At 42.9% G+C, this 22,001-nt stretch overlaps 2 protein-coding genes across 14 annotated transcripts in view; both read right to left on the bottom strand.

Annotated features, from left to right (window-relative positions):
• Positions 1 to 4,760, bottom strand: part of SRRM1 (serine and arginine repetitive matrix 1) — a 25,692-nt gene extending 20,932 nt beyond the window's left edge. For 3 of the 8 annotated variants that reach the window (XM_090058344.1, XM_090058340.1, XM_090058339.1), the window contains exons 1-2: positions 4,632 to 4,759; positions 1,345 to 1,434 (exon numbers count right to left, since the gene is read on the bottom strand). In XM_090058344.1, coding sequence (XP_089914470.1) covers positions 1,345 to 1,434; positions 4,632 to 4,652 — 111 coding nt within the window. In that variant the 5' untranslated portion in view covers positions 4,653 to 4,759. Of the gene's footprint in view, positions 1 to 1,344; positions 1,435 to 4,631 lie in introns of all 8 variants that reach the window. The other 5 variants (XM_090058343.1, XM_090058345.1, XM_090058341.1 and 2 more) reach the window with 4 other exon arrangements.
• Positions 4,761 to 8,760: 4,000 nt separating this feature from the next.
• NCMAP (non-compact myelin associated protein) overlaps positions 8,761 to 22,001 on the bottom strand; it is a 30,725-nt gene continuing 17,484 nt past the window's right edge. For 4 of the 6 annotated variants that reach the window (XM_090058357.1, XM_090058352.1, XM_090058351.1 and 1 more), the window contains exons 2-5: positions 14,294 to 14,392; positions 12,960 to 13,044; positions 10,433 to 12,602; positions 8,761 to 8,895 (exon numbers count right to left, since the gene is read on the bottom strand). In XM_090058357.1, coding sequence (XP_089914483.1) covers positions 12,461 to 12,602; positions 12,960 to 13,044; positions 14,294 to 14,381 — 315 coding nt within the window. In that variant the 5' untranslated portion in view covers positions 14,382 to 14,392 and the 3' untranslated portion in view covers positions 8,761 to 8,895; positions 10,433 to 12,460. Of the gene's footprint in view, positions 8,896 to 10,432; positions 12,603 to 12,959; positions 13,045 to 14,293; positions 14,393 to 20,277; positions 20,738 to 22,001 lie in introns of those variants that run through there. The other 2 variants (XM_090058355.1, XM_090058356.1) reach the window with 2 other exon arrangements.

Consider the following 22,001-nt stretch of genomic DNA (forward strand, 5'->3'; position numbering starts at 1 on the left):
CACTAAAGTTAAAAGCAAGTTTCCCACTGATTTAAAGGCAGCTTGATTAGACTCAACATTTCCTTAACACAACTCTTCTAAATAACAAGCCTTTTCAAAGTCTAAAGTATACTATTATACTATGCTCAAAATTTTAGACTACAATTTGTTCAACTGAATTGCTAGGCTTTTTTGTGTTATCATCACATTTTACTTGTTTAACTGGGATGTTATTATCTGAACATCCTTTTCTGGTAACAAAGTCTGATTTATGGCACTTGCATCTGATTCCTGCAATGTCTTTAGATTGTAAGTGTGGCTTCCTAAATACAACTTTTTTGTTCCTCTCAGATACTTATTTCTGTAGTTCCTTCAGTATTGAGGTCACAGTTCAGTATCTGTGACACAGAAACAGTTACTTCCCTCTTAAGAGACTTATAAGTAAGCTTTGCAGCGATTCTCAACCAGGGTGCCACCATTAAGTGTACAAACATAATTCACAGGATCAACCCAGACATTTCAAATAAGAATCTATAGCGTTAAAAATATTTTGCCCTATTGTGGTCTGAGTTCTTAGCAACAGCTCTATTATTTTTCAGCATTCTAAAAGCGAGTGAAAATAAGAGCTGGCATTATCCAAGCGGAGCCTTGAGTCAGATGAAGGGTGCCTCCAGTCTAAAATGGTTGAGAACTACTGTCCTACTGTGACAATCCAGGTGGGAAGGGTACGGCAGCCATACTTTCTGTGGAGTCAACAGAAAAGGCACTGTCCTGCCCCAGAAAAGGAACAACTCCACTGCTAAGGCAAGCAGGTCCCAAACAACACAAAAATCATCCCTACCAGGGCACAACATGAGTTGAGGGCACTTGTTTGCAGTTTACTCTTTAGTTGCTTTGTCCTGACTAAGAGCCCATTGGAACTGCCTCACTTAATTAAAATTATTTTAAAAGACTTTCCTGGAACCAAAACACAATTAAAAAAAAAAAAGTCAAGAAAATATCTCCAGATAAAACTTTCAAAGGTGTCTAGAGTTCTCAGTCACTTATCAGTTTTTAGAAGTTTATTTTGTTCATCTGGAGGTTTTACAAGCCAATGCTACATTTGGGTTCAAATCCTCTCAATAATATTTTTCTTTAACGCTATAAAGATGCATGTGTTCATTAACTGGGAATACTCCAATGATTGTTTGGATGCCCCAAATATTTTTTGTGCGCTTGGTTTTTTTGGAGGCCACAGCTTTCTCTCTGTTTTATATAAATTACCTGACAGTCCAGTACTACATCTGCAGTGTCTTCTAGACTTTGGCTATGAGTTAAAATGACTATTTTGCAAGCCCAGCTCTCTCAAAAGTAAACTAAACTTACTTTCTTTTCTAGACATTCTGCAAATTTCAGCTGCTTCAACAGCTTCTTCTGCTTGTTGCTGAAGCGATTGTCCTGTTCTGCACTTGTTCCCTATAATAAATGCAAAGAGTTTAGTTTGTATAATATTAACATTTGTTCTAAACAGTTTGTTTTAAGTTCTTCACCATACGTTATTTTTGTTAGAAACACTGAAAAACTGCACAGCAATTACAAAACATACCAGTTAAACCATTTTTGCATACAAATAAGCCCTTTCAAGCAGCATTCCAATTCAGTACTATGATCTTCATTTCCTGCTGAAGAGTTCATGGCAATCAGGTTTCAACCTCTGCAGTGATACCTTTATCATATATTCACCACAGTGTGATGCTTAAAAAATTGAAAGGCATGCACAGTGCTATCTAATTTTGTGACATATAGTATGCAACACAAAGATCTGTTCAGAAAACATCCTTTCAGGGTTTGTTTGTTTTTGAGGAGCAGTTTTATAGAGAAGTTAGGATACTGATTTAAACTAAAATATTAAAAGTAAATATTTAAACTAAAATATTAAAAATTTGCTTTCACAGCCTGCAAATTTCTAGAATATGCATTCTAGAAGTCAGTGAAAATAGTACTGACTTCTAGAATGCATGCTCTTCTTGAAACTTTTTGTCAGGGATGCATTTGATTAGGAAGTTAGGTTCTTACAACCCAACTTCAGAAGTGACAGTTCCATGTTAGACGTGTCGTACTAGGCTACTAGGACATGGCCTTTACTCAAGCTTCAGACGACTTACTTTAAAGCTTATCACTATCCTCAACAGCCTCTAACACCTATGTAGCAAATAACAGGATACAAAAACAAAACAACCCCCCCAACCCCCTCCCCAGAAAAGTACTTCACTGGTCTCACTGTATTAAAGTATCTCAATCCATTGCACTTTTCTGTATTGAAAGTTCAGTTCTCTTGCAGTTCTATGCACAGTTAAGCTAAAAAGTCCAGTCTTTGAAATCCTACTGAAGTAAAATGGAACTACTTACACAAGTATGGAATTGCAGAATTGGAACTGAATACTGCATGTTTTGAGATCACAATACTGCAAAAATTAACACAGCTTAGTTGCCCAGACTAAGATCTAAAATACTTTTCATTTAACAGTTCAAAAGAAGACCAATTTTCATTTACAAAGCTTATTTAGGCAGCTACCAATACAGCTACTCTGAAACAGACTTAATGCACTCAACTTTATTCATTATGTGGGCAAGTGTGTATTTTAACCAGAGCACAACCATGTACAGTGACTTTTACCAGCACCAGGGTCCTTCACTTGACTTTGATGTCACTTAGAATTTAGCCCAAGGTCTCTACAGTCTCTTTTTGCTACAGAATAATCTGATCCTGAACTCTTGGCTCACCAGCTACATGGTACGCCACAATACATGACTGCTTCAGCTTCAGTACCATCTCCTTTCAACTTCAGCCCAGACGCACACAATAAAAATATGGCCACTCTAAAAGCACATTCATTTTTTGTTTGCTTTCTGTTATTAATTTGGCACTGCAGACATTATAAGTGTGCACTTCCCCCTGTTACTCGCTGGCAAGACGAGATGCTACAAAATGAAGTCATCACATACTTAGAAATGTAACTCAATGTTCCCATCAGCAATTCTGAAGCACAGATATGCTACAAAATGGCATTTATAAGGAATAAACTAAATCCATTTAAAATCTGTTTACAAAAACTGAAGATCCTTCAGTATGTTTACAGATCAAAGGGTTTGTTGTTGTTGGTCTTTTTTGGGGGGGAGGGGGTAATATTATATCCAACATGTTAAGTCACTCGCACATTCAAGACCCTTCTGTCAAAAGTGAGATTCACAATCTAAGGCAGAAAAAGCTGTCTAACTTTTTACGGTCTAGCTGCTGACAATGTCACAAGATATAAAAAGTTTTGCCAGATGCCAGAAGAGCTTTAAAATGGTACAGTAACTGCAACGCAGAAGCCAAAACATGAATTACATAACAGCATTTTGAGAACGTGGAGTGCTGAGAGCAGATAGCAGCAGTCCTCTTCTTGAGTCTAACCTGCTTTAGTGTAATAATAAAGGTTACTGACTTTTCGCTTTCCCTGAACTAATTAATACAAAAGCAGACAAGGGATCTGGTTGACACTTTCAAGCTTCCCCCATGTCACCCTGTGAACCGAAGTGACATGACCTTCCAGCACCATTGCCACCTCTAGCCTCAGAAACACCCGTTTTTAATGTGTGAACTTTCAAACTGCAGCGAGTGGCTACAAAATCTAGCTGGTCTAATAAAAGACATCACCTCTATCACCTGTCCCGACACCTTTTGCCTCTAAAGCAGGGGCTCCTGACGTTTTACCCGAGGGCACATCCAAATTGAAAAGAAAAAAGCAGTGGGCGCCGAAACGAATATTAAAGTTTAGAATTTCGCTCGTTGCTTAAAATGGCATTTGACCCGCAACTTCCTTTTAACTTTGTAGTCTTTTGAAGTTTTATCCCCGGCGCCCGCGGGCAGCACGCTGCCCTAGCCCAATACAGCTGCAACCTGGAGACCTAAAGGTAGCAGATACCTTGAATTCTTTGTTTCTTTCCAGCTAAATCTTGATTTCTTTCCATACGCTACCTCAAGGGTTTTAATTCTTTCTTTCTTTAGTTATACCTCTAATTCTTTGTTTTATTTTTTATTTCTGTTTCCCTGAACCCGCCAACTTCACCTTCCTCAAGCAACCTGACCCAAATTTAACATTGTAATTTCAATGTATTTTGGAGAATCCCACCCTAGTAATAACGCCCCACCCCTCAGCTTCACATTGTGAATATTGAGGCCTGGGAAAGGCATCACTTTTAGGGTCACGAACCACCCTTCGAGAAGCAAAACTCCTATCTTCCTGGCCGGCCTTTAACCCCTCAGCATCACTTGGGGTGGACAATGAGACACGTGTCGGCGGTTTCCAGCGCCCTCACAAACCCTGCTCCGGACTCCCCCGGGGGAACGCCCGCTTCGCCGGGTGGCGGTCACACAAAACCGCGCCGCGGGGCCAGGCTCCCGCTCCCCGGGGTCTTCCCCCCGCCGCACACGGGTATTTCTCCGCCTCCCCGCCGCCATTTTCTCCGCCCGCCGCGCTCCTCACAAGAGCCTGCGCAGGGCCGGAGGGGGCGGGGGCGGCGACAGGGCCCGGCCCGGCTCGGCTCGGCTCGGCTCGGCCCGGCCCACGCCCCACCCCGCCGCCGGCTCCGCGCGCCCCACATCAGGCGCGGGCGGCCTGGCCACTTACGCGGAAGAAGCCAGCGTCCATCTTGCCTCCTCCGCCTCCTCCTGGTGGCAGAGCGCTCCCGTCTCCCGGCGTGCACCGCGCCCCCCTCACGCACGCACGCGGCTGCAAAGCGCCTTCCTGTGTCAACCAATCCGCGGGCGCATTGGAGGACCTGCCAGCCAATCACAAGGCAAAGCGTCTTCTCTCTCTCTCTCGCTCTCTCTTTTCCTCCTCCTCCTCCTTTTTTTTTTTTTTTTTTTTTTGGCGAGGGGAATTGTGGGAAACGAGATGAGAGGCGCCGGCCAATCGGAGCTCGAAGCCTCTTTCATGCCCCACCCACACGCCAGAGAAGGCCAGGGTCACGTGATGTCTGCGTGTCAACGGCGCCTGCGCGGGACAGCCACGGGAGGGTGGGGAAGGGGAGAAGAGGTCCGCCTGGAGGGAGGGGAGGTGGAGTTTGCCTGCCACACGTTACATCCATAACCCGCAACAACTCTTGGTTCCAAAATGAAACCCTGTGTGAGACCGGCTTCAATTGGGGCCCATGTCCCCCCGACCCAGCAGCCACCAGGAGGTCTTGGGTAGGAACCTCACTACGCGGCATGGTGTTGTCCTGCAACTCCTCATACGCTTACCCTTCCCAGCTCTGGCACCCAAAGGCGGCAGGGGATCTTCTCAGCTGTGCAGGTGTGAGGGAGGCCAGGACAGGGCATCTCCCACAACTCTACATTTGGCCCAATAAAACATGAACCCCCCCAGAAAACCCTTGCTTCTCGCCAACTTCCCGGACCGACCGTGATGCGCTAACCTGAGGCAGAGATTGCTTTTCTGACAGCTTCGGTTACTTGTACTGAGAACAACACTTAATCGAGACAGAACGGATTTGATTCCAAGTCATCTCCTGCAACGAGTCATCCACTGACGACGTTTCGAGTGACAATGAACAGCACTTCCGACTTCAATGACCTTGATGCCCTGTTTCGACTTCGACATCAGTTTCAACTTTACGACACTTGATCTGATGTGCCGCGACACCAGCAAACAAGTTCACTGCATCACCCATCTCCCTGGAGAACATCTGTCCAAACTTCCTGGAACACCTTCTTCAGGAAAGCCGAGGAGACTCCAGAAGAACCTGCAGTGGAGACTCCTGAGAAGACTCCAGCCAAGAACCCTTCAAAAAATCCAACCCAGAGTCCTTCAAAACATCCAGCAGTCACCTCAAAGAAGTCCTTCCAAACCAACAGGATTGCTGTTTACAACATAAGTACATTAATGTAGCTATATTACTCATCTATAATTAATTGAATACAAAATTCTGGGGTTTTTGGGGTGAAAATAGGGTATCGGGCCTTGGTTCAGGAACCAATCCCTCGTTTATAGCATTGTTTCCCATGGGAAAATCTGTTCCGAGTTACAGCATTTCAACTTGAGCCATGGTTTTCAGGAAACAGTTGTGTCATAAGTCCGAGGACCGCCTGTACAGAATTAAAAATAAAAATCCTTTGGATGGATACAACCCTTTGTATTTTGGAACATAACCCAAGGGCGGGCAATTATTTCAGGCGGAGGGCCGCTTACTGAGTTTTGGCAAGCCATCGTGGGCCACAGACAGGCATCTGGGGGCAGATAAATATTAATTTTCTAACTTTTTTATGGTCCCCGTGGGCCAGATAGAATGGCCTGGTAGGCTGCATCCAGCCCACAGGCCACATTTTGCCCACCCCTGAATAAGCTAATCTAACTGGAAGTAGAAAGTAATTTCCTCTGTTACTTGATTACACCTGGGTTATTACTGCAGTTCCCTCTACGTGTGGTACCAGCTCGTGTCCTAGACAAAGTACTGGATTAGACAGCTCACTGATTTGATATGCTGTGGCAATTCCTATATATAGTTAGAATTTGTTCCATATTAAAGCAGCACTGTCTACTTAAAAAATAGCCTTCTACCTGAATAGTGGGCTTTTCTTTGTATCTGAAAGAAATATACAAAATGTCCACAAGAGGAAAAAAAGAGGATTCCTTTAGGGTTGATTACACTGCACTTGTGACAGTGTGGAGCCAAAACAGCCTGCATGATGTTTTCAAGCCAACAGAATCTATTGCGTTTTTCACAAATCCAGACTGGAGTTGCTGTTCTGTTGAATCAGTGAAAAGTGCTTTGATAACACGAGGCAGTGGTGAGTTGTTTGTAAATGGAGATAAATATCTGCAGCCTTGGCAAACACAGAACCCATGAACAAAGCTCAGGATTTAATTGCTTACAGTTTTATCTGTAGGGAAATACTGCCCAACACAGTGCTGTCCTACCATGCAGCTGGACAGTAGGTGGAGCCCTATGTCCTCTGCTAAAATTTTTCAGAGGAAAAATACAGAAAGAAGAGCCTGTTTGCAGGGATTTGGCTACACAAGACTTTTGAGAGCAGGAAGTAGGGACATTTTTCCTGGACTGGCACCTTCACATCGGTGGAGCTGTCATGCCAACTGTTTAATTCTCTGGACCCAGTCTCTCTCACACTTCCATGGTTTATGAAGTCATATACAAGCCAGAAGGGAGTCATAGACACCAAAGTAGAAATATCTATATACATGTGAGCCAAGCTCACTTCATCATCATCTGATTAAGGGAGCTTGGGCTTGCAAAAGCCTGGGCGATACACATAGATATATCTACTTGGTTAGTCTGTAAGTTGCAATCTACCCTGCCTTCTATTTGACTTCAGACTAATACAGCTACCTATGTCAGCCTACTATGCAGCCAGGGGAAATTTAACTATTGCCTCAGTGACCATGGCCAGACATTTGGTTCCCCAGGGACAAATAGCAGCAGCACACCTTGTGCCACTGCTACTTGTCCCTGGGGAGCTATTGTGCCATGCGTGCAGCAGGTTACCCTGGGTGGAAGGGGGGCCTGGGGACAGCAGCAGCCGTGCTGGCCCCAGCAGCCTTACTTGGGGGCCAGGGAAGCGACAGCCACAGTACTCCCTGCAGCTGGGAGGCTGACCAGGCTTTGGTTTTGGGCAGCACGCACTGCTGCCATGTGCAATGCCACACTTTTTTTCCACACAGGTTTTGACCCCCAAGATCTCCTGGTGTCAACTCTACCCACACTGCATGGTAGCAGCATGAAGAACGCCTGAATGTGTTGTGTGTGGTGCTGCAGATCGGTCAGCAGTACCACATACCATGTGACCATGCTCATCTGGACATGGGTGGTAGGTGCAGCATTGTTGTTGAAAGTTCATTTAATAAATGGAAGGGACATTAGACAATTTGGGCTAAATATTCCTTTTGCTGTTGCTTCAGGTTGTCTTTTAAGAAATATTTTGTGAAATAAAAGGAACATTACTGCCACCAGTTTTGGGGATCACATATCTGTTTTGTAAGACAAAAGTAAAAAAAAGTCTTAATTTTCACAAAATAAAGTGCTGTTTATTATTGCTAAGCAAACAAATACTTTTAAAAACATTTAAGACCACATCAAATGAAGTGTAAAATGTTGCATGAGTCACAGCTCTATGTACACATACTAGTAGCATTTTCCAATAGGTGTCAGTGAAAGAGATAATGTGGCATACTATTCTGGTCCCTTGAGGGATGGCAGGTGTGTATGGGTCAAGGCTCAGAATGACAGAATTTATTTACACCAGTGGTTCTCAACATTTTTAGATTCGAGACATCCCTTGCAATATACTCAAACTGCCCCTTGCAATATACCAGCCCTTAGTTTTTGCTAGTTTTGTGACTACAGAAAAATACTAGAGCAATTCTTCTGCTGCAAAGAGCTTATCGGGCCCACAACAGGTCAGAATGATTTAACACTGGATTCCTATTTGAATTCTCTGGATTCATCATGTGAATCAGGATTGCATACCCAACAGTGCTAACATTGTGTAGCACCCTGGATCACCTTTGACAGAATTTCAGTGTACCCAAGCTCCCTTAATCAGAATGCCATGGGACACTGGTTGAGAATCATTGGTTTATATCATATAACAGGTTGTAGTAGGGAAGGCTTGGGTGTTTTGCTCAGTAATGTTGTGTAGCATCTGCATTTGCTTTCTCAGAAACTGCATGATTTCTTGGTGCACATCTCTACACACCTCTGTCCTTCTGCCTCTCCTCCAGGGTGCATTCCCTCCATTCCTTTGTTTTGCAGGCTGGGAGCTCTAAAGAAGATCAGAGATCAAGTCCTCCCTTTTCCATTTCTTCCCCTTCCTGGTAAGGCTCAGTCTTTCGGCAAGTGTGGAAGATCTGCTTTCTAAGGATGCAGCATCCAGGGCCACTGAATAAAAAAAAATACATAGAGAGCTATTAGATGTAGAGGGATAGTAGAAAGGAAAAGAAGTTTATGAAAAGGCATTAATAAAAATACAAAGCAGGGCAAACTTGCATCCACCTGAAAGTCCAAAATGGGAGCAGGTTGGTCTTCACTGCCTAGTTCTGCAAGCCAATACAGAGCCAAGCCCCTGAGGCACCGTATTAAACCCTCCATCTCTTTCTCCCCTTTGAATCTCAGCGCAGCAAGCAAGCATTTTGCTCTGGACATGGACCAAAAAGCCACCTTTTATGTTTTAGTATCCATGTTACTCTTTTATTCATAAAAATCAGTTTAAATGACCAGTTGCTGATTTCAAAGATTACTTCGAATGGTCTCTAAGACCACTGAAATATCTACTGCAATGTTTCTCTTCCTCTTTGTAAGGCACTGATTTACGTTACTAGACATACTATCTGCTTGCCCTGCCAAAATACGTACTTGAGTTTGCTTTTGGTTTACTTCTAGCACACACTCTTTATTTTGTTTCCTGTGACTATCAGCACATGTTTGAATGAACTGGTTATTTCAAAAGGCAGCTTCTTTGTTTTGTTTTGAACCCAGGCATGTTTGGCCACCAATTTCAAAAGGAGGAAATTGAGTGGGGGAAAAAAAATTTAGACCCAAAAGGAAGCAGGGGAAGTCTTGTAATAATACATGTACCTGAGCTTCCTTCCACAGTGGGTTTCAATTTGGGGCTCAACTAGGCCTCCCTGGGGTCCTTCAAGTCCCTCTCCTAAGCTCATTGCCAAACTACACTGCTCTCTCCAGGTGTCACAAGCTATCCACTGCCACTTGCAAGTGGTGGGTTCCCAGCAGTATGCCATTCATTTCTGCACAATGGAGTGTAGTGGGCATGAAGGATGGCCCCAGATTCTCTATTGGCTTCATCTACCCAGAAGCAGAACTGCTACTGGTCCTTTCCCTTTTGCCCACAGTGCTGCCATTCCCTGCCACACCCCACTTTTTACAAGTCCGTTGCAATGTCTGAACAAACATCTTTATTTCCACAATAATTCCAGAACGGGCCTTCCCCTGCCAGTTCTCTACCATGGCTGAAGCAAGGGTATCCTCCAAGTTGGAGCAGGCAGCTTATCTGACATTTACTGAGGCACAGGTTTAACTTTGTGCCAAACCTGTTTGCTCAAGTAGCAAAGGTGTGCTTGCAAGGGTAGACTGTAAGGAAGAGACACTTTTCCAACTCTTAAAAGTTCCACTCACAAAACAACTTTCCCAACTTCAGCATTGGCAAAAATGAGATATCACTCAAAATAGTGAGAAAATGCTTGTATAAACTTTCTGAGCTCCACTTGCTTCCCTGACCTTAATGCCCTTGGTTGGGCTTGATTATGACTCTGCTAAGCTCCTTCATTGATAGGGGAAGATACTTGTCACACACACAAACTGCATAAATTGGTGAGCTCCACTCTTCTTTTTTAACACAAGAAATTAAACTGTTCACTATGGCATTTAAATCACCCCTGGGCATTCTGGTTATCCTCACCTGAGATAGCTGGGACAGTCTGCACCATTGCTGCTGTTCTAGGCTCTCTGCAAGCACTTCCTTGCATCAGGTAACTTCAAAAACAGGAGCACAGTGTTTCTTCCCAAGCAGAGCAGCTGGAGACTTTGAAAGTTAGAAACAGATTCCAGAAAACAAAATAGTAACTTCCAAGAGGTGCTGGGATGGTGGGCAAGTACTTCCTACGTTGGCCAGCTTTTTGCCTTTAGAGCAGATCACCTTGTTCTTGCTTCTTGTTATGCATTTCAACTTGAACCATTCAGGGGGGTCAGGATGGCTTATGGCAGAAGTGAAGTCAGTCTCAAATGAGCGGCAATGAGATTGCTTTCAAGTTTCAGGCTTTTTAAAAATCCTTATTCAAAATCGAAAAGTTTAATTAAACTCCTATTTAAACGACAACTATGTCCCAAGTGAGGCTGGCCTTCAGCCATTCACAGAGCTGCCAGGCTAACAAATACAGATCATTAAAACACACCAGAAAGCCTGTGTGTGCCTAAGCTGTGAAATAGGAGAATAGTAGACCACAGCAGCCTTCTCTATGAAGCAGCAGGAGATATCAAGTGGCCTGCTAGCTAACTATACACCTGGATCTGTACTAATACAAACCAGTCTCTTAATACAAATCCCAAAGTGTAATTTAAACTTGCAGAAGCAAGCAAATTCAGAGGTAGAGGTTATGCTTTATTCAGTTCATTCTCTGTTGCGCCTAGGTATTCAAGCATGTGATGTATTATTATATGTAGACTGGGTGTGGAAGGGAGGAGGTTGCCGTTCTTTAGGACTCTCCCACATACATCAGTATCTAGGGGCTTTTTGCACAAGGTGGATATTAGATGAACAGGCTATACAGCTTTCTTCCAAACCATTATCATCTATGCTGTCTGCCAGCATTTAGGCATGCTTTAATATCTGGACACAATGGACCATAGAGTATGTGACAAAGCAGCTGCTGTGTGTGCTAAGCCAGTGGGCCTGCAAAATATCCTTGGGAGATTTTTGCTGAATTATTGGACACCCACAACAGCCCAGGCACTTGCGGTTGCTTTGAAAAAAAACTATTTTTACTCCAAAAAAATAGCTGAAATGTAATCCGCATTACAACAGGAAATTCAGTGGTGTGTGTGTGGGGGGGGGGGCGTTAAATTACAGAAAAGTGCATGTGCACGTGCACATACACGCACACACATAGACAGTATCACTCACTTTCCATTCCCATCCTCTCTTTGCCCTCTATTAATTTAAAAATAGAAGATTCCGCTGCCCCCACCATTCTGGGAGTTTGTAAAAACATATAAATAAAATAGTTCCCAAGCCAAGAGCAGTTTCAGCTCCTACCTTAAAACCCCTAAAAAAAAGGGGGTTCAGGTGGATACTGACAGAATGATCATAAGAGTTTTCTTTTCTTTACAGAAAATATCACATGTGCACCCTCTTATCTGAATCCCTCTGTGTTTGATTAGAAATAGGAGAGGCAAACCGAGTCTGTATGCAACTCTTACTTCACATTACTACCCCTCATGCTTAATACACAAAATAACATACAAGCAAATTCACAAGTAAGTCTTAATGCATCCAAGCATAACACACAACTATAGCCTTCACCTGCAGATCTTTCTGCTTGCTCACTGCCAATCACTACAGGAGAAGCAGCGGCCCAAACTCCTCAAAGTAATCAAGACTACAGGAAATATATAAAAGATATTTTTGGCACTTAATTGTTTTCTATACAATTAGAGATATTAAGTCTTTTCCTGGTAGCTCGCGTCCACCACAGTGTTAGATCAGTCACATAAAAAAGGTACTCAGGTCTTTTATTTTTCCTCAGAAAGAAAGGCAACATGGCTAGTTCCTTCCTGTTTGGTTTTGGCTTCATAGGCAAAAATCTTGAACAATGATAATTCCAATGCCAATCCTCCTCCACTCGAGTCACAAGCCTGCGTGAATAAAGGGTCTATCTTAGTTTTCATTCTTCCAGAAAACAGTCTTTTGTAGGCAAGATAAAACATCCAGTCATCTGTTTTGCATGTGGATATCCACTGGTATAAAAGTTACTGTTGTGGGCTGCTTTATGCTGTTGCTATTTGGTCCTAAAGGAGGTGGGGTTGTGGCTTTGGAGCTCTTGGGTTCCAGCTCCCGTTTTACTCTCATGCGCCTGCAAAGAGAAATACAGTTAAAATCTCATAGTCATTTGTTGCTTAAAGGGATGTAGTCTCTCCTAATCTCAGTGTAAGGAAGGACTGCCAAAGCACATAAAATCCACTGAAGAGGGTTCAGCCAGATTTCATCTCAACATCACTAATGACTAAGCAACATGGACCTGATAGTCACATTGGTCCTTCCGTATCTCTCCCAATTTTTCCCACGGAAGTGTTGACACAGTGTAGTTTGGATTGTCCTTGGGATTTCAGCAATTAAGTACTGACGTGGCATGATAGCAGCTGACATGATGACAGTCTTTGATTTACCCTGTTTAAATATAGCAAAGGATATTAAGAACAAAGTCCTGTACCTGTTATACGTTTTCAATAGGAGCAGAACCGCTGTAAAAATAATAATCACTCCAACTACAATGGCAGCTACTATTGCTCCAGAACCTAATGAGTTGGGAGGGGGGAGAAAGAGAGAGTCTTGTTTAAATTAGTCTTGCAAAATTCTTTTCACACAGAGCATAATTATTTAATTTAAACGTCTTATTTAAAAAAAAAAAACAACCACAAAAATTAAACTTGCTGCTATGATTTATTTTCACCAGAATAGCAGTTTGAACTACAAACACTAGGAGGGAGCAGGGGAGGGGGTTGTCAGCAAATACCGAAGCACTTAGTCAATCCTAAAATATATACAGTAAGTAAAAAGAAAAAAAAGAGAGAGAGACATTCTCTACTGGGGAGGGATTCTCACACCACTTGGCTTTCATTTGTGTTTTGTGCACTTTGCTGTGAGACAATGGGCCAGCCTTTTTTATGTTTCTATTTTTCCTTCCCCTCTTTGTCTAATTTGTATGGTCTGTGGGGCAGAGACCATCTCATAATGAGTATATAGGTGCCTAGCTCAAGGTAGCTTGTACTCTAGGTTGGGGCCTTTAGGCATTACCATCACACAAATAATAGACAGCTACTCATCATGCCTGTGATTAGACACATATGTCACTTTTGCAGGATCAGGCTCTATGGATCAGATGTTCTTAATTAAGTGATCTTCATCCTAAGTGTAGGTGAAGGCTCTGTGCCTGGGCTAGTCATTTTTTATTCCAATTCTACAAAATTAAGCTTTTAAAATTCTATTCTATTAAATTAAGCACTTGTCTAAATAAGACAGTCAAGAAAGTCTGCCAGACTTAACTTGTAAGCAGGTTAGTTACAACTGAGTTAAACACCTGTATGGACACTTACTCAGAATTAGAGTGGCTTTAATACAAGGTAGCTTTATTCACTTCCAAAGTTATTTAATGCACATCTTTAGTTAATTCAGATGAACTTTCCTAAATGTCTCAGTGTATTTTAACTTAAAAGTTATCAGTAAACATTTCCCCCCCTAATTTTAAACTGCCAACATCAGTTTAATGGCCCAAATCATCAAAATAAAACTGGACTAGGCTGACTATATTCCTACTGGAATACAAGAATGATGCTGAGAAGCACATGCTCACCAGAAGCCATGATCTTACTCTATCGAATACTGAAGATGAATTTTCAAGTTGTTAACAAGGGAGCTTGCTTAATTCCATTGTTTAACAGTATTTACACATTGGAATATTTTCAGGAGCCTTTTCAAAATCCAACATGGATGCATGGCATTTTAAATAGTTTAATAAAAATAATCAGTCATAAGAAGCTTTCTTACTCTGATAAAGAACTTGGTCTTGAGACTTTGTGGTCACATTTCCTGGAAACTGGGGATCACCACTGACTGCTGGGGCAGCTGTCGTCATCTTGATTCTGGCTAGACACACAGAAAGAAGACTGATTTTACAAAACACTGAACTAGCAATTGTTACCACCCATTTGTGATAACTGGACAATAGCCAACCAGCTATTTTGATCCTAAAGAGCCATTTGCGACTGCGTTACAACACGAGTGCTTCCACTGAAACAAGTGGGTGAAATCCAGGCACCGAGGTAGTTTTGCCAAGGACTTTCATTGAGGCATGATTTCACCCACAAGCAGCAGAGGTATCAATCTAGTCCTAAGTGACTGATCCCAGAGATGCATGGGATGAAGTAAGCAATTCCGGGCACTTGAAAAATGTGTTATTGCCATTTCACAGTACGAGCTTCAGAAGAGAAGTTACAGCACTGACAGGAAGCAAGCGGCAGTAGTCAAGCAAATTGTTGCCATGTGGCTCAGTAAAAGCATCAGACAGACTATAGCTCTTAAACATTCTGCATTTGAAAGTGAAAATATGGTAAATCCCATACAAAAACCAACAATATCCTACTTGTCCAGAACGCAGCCGATGGTAATGACGATACTCCAATGTCTGGGGCTTTGCTTTAGAAGTCAAATAATAGAAGCTTTTTAAGGACAATTGTATTACACACACCTGCACAATATTGAAAGATACCCTCCAGGATGACAGATTTTTTTCAATTTCTAAGTCAGTAAATAAGACAGATTTGAAAATGAATCAAGGGTACAGCACCTCAAGCATAATGGCTAAGTACAGTCAAAAAGCCTGAGGCTGAATCGATTCAGTCTTTACAGGCTAGTGGAAGATGTGGAGATGAAACTGAGAAACAACTGGACATGCATTTACTTTTGATTCAGGAAATGCAGCCTCATGCCTGCAGTTACCAAAGCTAGTTTCTTCTTCCATTACAGCCTGGGCCCGCTGTTACTGGAAGTTAAGTCACCTTAAATTGAAAATCTTGCCAAGTACTTAAAATAAAGAGCCAGAAGCCGGGCTCCCAAACTAGCACTGTGATTTTCAGAAGAAGTAATAGGACACCCAGATCCAACAGGAACTGCTGGGTATTTGGCCATTTAGAAAAAAAATAATCAGACTACTTCTGTGGAGACTTCAACATAGAATGAACCCCAGCCCTAGGGCAATGGCCAAACTCCCATTGATTTCACTGGGGCAAGGATGTCATCCTAATTTTGAAAACTTTGCCCCTCAGATGGTGGAACAGGAAGATCTGACCCTTGTCTGCCACTGTGAAGTGCTATGTAGACTGCCTGCACCATAGCAACAGTGCCTCATCCTAAATTTATGAAAGTAATAACTCGTTCTATTAATTGATATCAACTAATGGGAAGGGGAATTCAGACTGTTACTGGCAGGAAGGGAAACAGACCCTTTTCCCAGTGTCTGTCCCAGGGTATTACAAGGTTGATTCAGTTAAATGGCTCAACTCTAGTTTAGAAAAAAAATTGAAAATAACTCTCTCCCGGAATCTGTAACTGGGTCATTCTCCTCCGACTGAATGATTCCTTTGTATAACCGAGGCCAAGTTACTTTTGTAACATGATGATCTACTCTGGTCATAGATCTTTTCCCCCTGAAAAGATTTTTTGAACCATAAGCTCCTCCAGCCCTAGACCATGGCATTTCGCAAAGAGCTTACGGTGGTCATAAAACCTATAACTTGGTGTCGAAGATACTGCAGCTTCTCCACAAAACTGCATTGTCATCATCCCCCACCACCCGCTGCAGTTGAAAGACCACCGTGGGGTACGGTGTGTGTGTCCAGTGAATGAACGCAGCCAAAAAGGCATCTCAATACTACTGGATGGCAGCGATAAGATAGAGCATGGGGTGATGCTGACCAGGTCCTCGAGTGCCACAGCAACTGCTCAGCTCCATGCGACTCAGGACAGCACTCCCCGGTGTCACCAGGAAGTTTTAAGGATGGAGGAGGGAAGAGGGGGCCTGTCCCCTCCTTCACCCACCATATCCACCCCAATGAGGCTTTACAGGCTGGGGATGGCTGAGCAAATATTTCCTTTAGGGGCCTGATTCAGGGAAAAATATGCTGAGCTTTCAACCTGCACCTGACTGTTCCCTGGGTGCAGAAGCACGTGCTTCAGATCCTAGTTCTTTCTAAGGACTAATTAATAGGATATTAAACCTTTCAGTTCCTTGTCCTTGGTTCAAGCTAAGTTACCACCTGGATCAGCAGCATAACAAAGAAAGGTTGGGGGGCAGGGTGGATTTGATTTAAATCAAATCGAGCTAAATCATGATTCAAATCACTGGTCAGGAAGCCTTGATTTAATCACTGTTTTCTACAAGAAGTGCATTCTTGTTGAATAAAGGACATCAAACATTTAACTTCTTGAAACCTTGCACTTTCGGACAAAGGCAAGGGCTTGACAAACTTGCAGACACCCAATGGGGCTGATGGGTGAGTAATTATCAGGTCTGTCATCTCATCTCCATATACTGCTCTTAACGAGGATGTCATCTCTGGAGACAACACACTCTCCCTATGCCTGAAGAAGGACGTTTGTGCCCAAGAGCTTGCAAAGAACAATCTTCCCAACTATTTATTTGGTCTAATAAAAGATATCACATCTACCCAAAGAACCTTGTATGTCTATGATCTCTAGAAACACAAATCCATAGTTTGAGAACTGAGACTAAGCATAATGGAGATGCTTAATGGGATCTTCTAGAGTGAGCACTCAATCCCACTGGATAGAGTGGTTTTCTTTAATCTTTACTTTAATCTAATTCTATAGAGGAGCCTCTGGGAACCCCATAAGATTGGGCCTCTAGTCCATGGCCACTTGTGACCTACTTATAAAACTTCTAAAAAGGTTACACGAATATATTATCTCAAATAGTATACAATTAGAAGTTATAATTCCTATTCCATGATGATATCTTTGAGTTTTAATATAGCTTAAATTAGAACTATAATTATATATATTTTTAAAAAGCATCTTAACAATAAAACCAAAACATTCAATTAAATAAAAACAAATTTTAATTTAAAAAAAAATCAATGTTTAGAATTAAAAACATCATTGATTTTTATCCACCCTGGTTGGGGAGAGGGGAGGTAGGGTGATCCTCATGGCAGTAGCCACAGATGCCAACAAGGGGGGGCAGTGCACGTTGCATAAAAATAGCAGATTTGGCTCCTGCTTTCCTGGTTACCACACTGCCACCAGCAGCCTAGTTGCGGCTGCTGCCCTGTGGCAATTCAGGGCGCGGAACTGCCCAGCTACGTCTCTGATCTGGCTATGCTAATAGCAGCTGGTGCACTGGCATTTCTGGATGAAATGCATCTCTGCCTTAGAAGCCTGTAATCTCACCTGAAGTCACAGGTTCACCTGTTAGAGGAAGGATGAGTCTGGTCTGCAGACTAGGACTGGCTTTGGAACAGCCAGCTTGGGAAAACTGAATGCGTTGCAAGTCCCTTTTCATAACGCTATCATAAACCTCATGGACATGAAGGGGGGGGGGTGTGGCTTTTGAGAACTGAAACTGGGAGCGAGGAGCAATGTGGAGTATCGGTCTCAGCCTCACCCCTGTGCCTTGGATAAGCCTCTCTGCTTGGTTTCTCACTTCTGAAACTGGGAAAGTTGCATGTTGCAAGGATAAAATCACACTGGAGTCAGTGAAAAATCTCCTGTTAGTTCCAATAGGCTTGGGATCGCATTCTACTTTGCTTGAAAAAAGTGCTTTAAAACTAACACCACTGAGTAGATGCTACATAACAAGGGTTGTATGGTTTGCAGCCTCCAAATCCACTTGAAACACTCCCTCCAGGTTACACGCAGGACTGTACTTTACTCTGTGCACACACACCTGCTCTCAACCCTAAGAGCTGCTAATTTATGTGTAATTTGAGACATAAGGGGACCTGATCCTGGGGAAATATTTCAAGGTGAATGCAGACATAGCCAGAAGAGTTGTGCCTTGGGCACATTTCCATTTAAAACACCTTTGGAGATACAGTATGTTTGTTATTTTGGCAATACCACCATACAGAAAGCCTTCCCTGCACCCCACAATCCCAGGGACTTCAATCTGAAGGGACATGCTCATTTGCCAGAGAGTCCAGGGTTGAAATTAAGTAGACAAACAGCTCCTGCTACTGCCTGAAACACCTGGCAATTATAGAGGAGGGTGGTGGCAATGGTAGAGAAGAGATAGGGATGGATTGTGTTTTTCATCAGAGCTCAAATTCAAGCGTTTACTTTTTGCCATGGGAGGCAGGTGCTGCTCGGGGAGAAATGTAGACTTCAGTGTTGAGTAACCTAGAAAAAGGGGTCTTTTATGTCATGAATGAATAATGGGACAATTCAAGAGAGACTATTGGCATCAATTCCCAGTTTAAATGCTGGGTTATAACGGTAGTCAGTTTTTGCTGAATATCAAGCCAGCCATTGTGTCACCTGCAATAATATTGATACTTCTATCACAGCTGCCCTCTGGGGTCTCCAAGCACAATGAAGTAATTGTTCCGGCTCCATTGACACATGGTTAAGAATAATATCATTCCTGTTTTCCAAGTGGGGAAATAGATGTTGAAAGAATAAGTGATTTGCCTTCCCCTGTTTACACTACTGGTCAGTAGCAACGTAGGGATTTTGGCTCTTGGTTCTATTTCTCTTGACTATCACTCTGCTTCTCATCAACCCCAGCTGGCAAAATCCATCACTTAACCTCTGGACCACATTCTCCGGTAATGCACAGGACAAACTAAGAGCCGTGAAAGCACTGGATAAAACTAAACAGCCTGTGTAATTAATTAATTTCTTCATTAAGAAAGCTGATTCAGTGACCATGCTAGCTGTTAGCAAGGGAAATACTCTGTGACTTTCAAACTTAAGGGCCTAATCTACTTTTCAGCACTGAAATATGGGTTCCTACATCACTTAGATCACTTCACCAGAGGGTATCAGCAATCTCGACGCAACGATCAGCAAGCAGCCTGCAAAGGCAGTGAAATTATAGCGATTCCAAGGGGTAAGAGTTAAGCGTTCAAATCTCAGATTTTCAGTGAGATTTCTGGGGCTTCCCTAAGTCCCCACCCTATACACCGAGTTGTTCTTTTCTAATGGCTATTGGGTGGTTGAAAGACAGATGTTTAGTCTCAATCCAATTTTCTTTGGCAAAAGATCGAGGTCCAAGACTGCCACCACACTTAAGAAGAGAGGCCAAGGACTCAAACCCAACTCCCCTTTCTCTATTGGAGATGCTCCCTCCAGGTCAGCGTTGAGAAGAATTATTAGTCGAGACTCACATTGGTGTTAAAAGACTCCAGTTCCCATTGACTCAGGGCTTTCTGAAGCTGCAAAATTCACTTGCACTCAAAAAGGGAGAAAATCCACAACTTTTAATGCAATCCGGCATTTTTCTCTTGTCCAGGTTCAGACTCAGTAAAGACAAATGACCTGCTCCTGTCTGCACTGCATGTGACACTCCAGCTCCTTGCCTGGCCCTCCAATGGCCCTCCAATAACCTGACAATCACCATTACTAGATAAATTACAGAAAACCTCCAAGTTTTATCTTGTTAGATCATAGTGAATGTAGAATTGATCCCTCTCACACATTTATGGAGCTCTGTGACTTTTCAAGGGTGAGGGAATCAAGCAAGTATTCATGGCAGGACACAGAGAAGGCAAATGTGTTTGTTTAAAAATCGTAAAATTCAATTCAGTCCCCCAAAGCTGACAGATCATCCAGACTCAACCCAAACAAACAGACTCAACAGCCAGTTCAGTCATGTACTACCTGGTTCGTGTTATAACAAAAAGGAAGCTCCAAGAGCTCCAAAAACATGGCCTTAAAACTCAGGCAAACTTTTTTCAAACAAAATAAAATAAAGAAAATGTGGTTCAGTAAGCTTTGAATGCGTCTGAATTTACCTTGCAAGGTTCTCAGGAGGAGGCAGAAATCCAGGTTCAAACTGCCTGGCAGGCAATCTTGCGTAAATGTGGCTGCAGGCAAAAATAACAAAGCTCTGTATGGAGAGTATGCATGAAGTGCAGATTCTGATGTCAGACCAGTGCCTTTATGCAAGTGTTTGTCTCCTCCTGGCTCCGGCTCTTCGCCCTCCGCATTTAGTTGTTAACACACACACACATTAAGGAGCACTTAGTTTCCTTGTTGAGGCTGGGTGATAATTACATAAAAGCTATGACCGTTTCTGCGTCCAGCCAACGGCAGCTGCAGCCAAAGGAAAAAACAAACCCGAACCTACAGGTGGAAGGCCAGATGCTGCAAAGACTTAAGAGCCCCCAGTTCCCACTAACTGAAATGCTCAGCCTCCCTGAAGAAGCCGACCCACATTTTCCTCTTCTGGCCCTCAGGAAGGGCCTTATTTCCCCTTCTTGGGTTTCAATCATCATAACAGCTGGGATTTTCAAAAGGAGCTCAACTCCCACATTTCATCAAAAGCTGGCCTCCTAAATCCCTTGGCTCTTTGAAAACTCAACCTTGATTACTAAGCTGAAAGCTCAAAAAGCTGAGGGTGCTCCTTTGGAAATCTGCATATTTTCATAATGGCACCATTACTCTAGTTGCCAGACTCCGCATGCATAGTTAAAGAGATGCAGTGAGTGCATCTACACGTGCATTAATGCACTTTAGTTAATGCACATTGAATCTAGTACCTCTGGGTGTCTATACAGGAGTGCAAAGGCTGTTCTGACGCATTGTAATTACAGCGTGTTGGAGCAGACTTGATCAATAAAGTCTGCTGGAGTGTGATAATTACTATGCTCCAGCAGCCTCCCGTGTCTCATACTTCCGCGTCCCCACACTTTAGTATGGTGGTAGGAGCACTTGAACTAAAAAGTTCCTCAAATGAGCTGTCAGAGCTGCTCTAATTAAAGCAGTGCAACCCCCACCCCCCACACACACACACGTAAAAGTGCCTTCTGTTGTGAGCTACTGAGAAAATGTACATTAGCCTATCTTAATGAGCATTAACTAAAGAGCACAGGGCATTTTTACACATGCAAATGCCGCAGTACTGGGTGCTTTGAAAAGCACCCGGTGCTGCGATGCTTGCAGTTGTGTAAGTGGCAAAACGTGCACCAGCGCTGAGAAAATGGTAGTGGCGTGCTTTTGAACTATCAGAGGTGCTTTAGTTCAAAACTGCACCGCCACCATTTTCTGCACACTGACATGCATTTTGCCACTCAAACAACTGCACACAGCGCAGTGCAGCACAGCGCGCGATCAGCTTGTGATGAATCAAGTCTGCTCCGAAGCAGCGGATCTCCGGCACAGCGCAGGATGAAAAAGTATGTGTATAAATGCACACGGTTTAAGTGAGGTTTAATGCACATTAACCTATTTTAATGCACATTAACTAAATAGCACGTTTTGTGACATCTGAATGTACATTAAAATAGGCTAATGTGCATTAAAGCACACATGTAGACATGCCCAGAGTCACCTGCTCGCATGCCAAGCATTTACGTTGCTTTCTAAAGAGTTCTCATCTGGCAATGGTGTCTTTCATCTGTCTGGAATCCATGGCAAACCAAGTATGGGAACCTGTATAATGACGACACAAACTGAAGTAACACTTATACATCTCCTGAAGTGTCTAGATCCACAGTGTTATGGGCACAATCCAGAG

This window comes from Crocodylus siamensis, chromosome 7 (assembly GCF_052110815.1).
Source record: "Crocodylus siamensis isolate JL-2025a chromosome 7, ASM5211081v1, whole genome shotgun sequence".
NCBI classification, from domain to species: domain Eukaryota; kingdom Metazoa; phylum Chordata; order Crocodylia; family Crocodylidae; genus Crocodylus; species Crocodylus siamensis.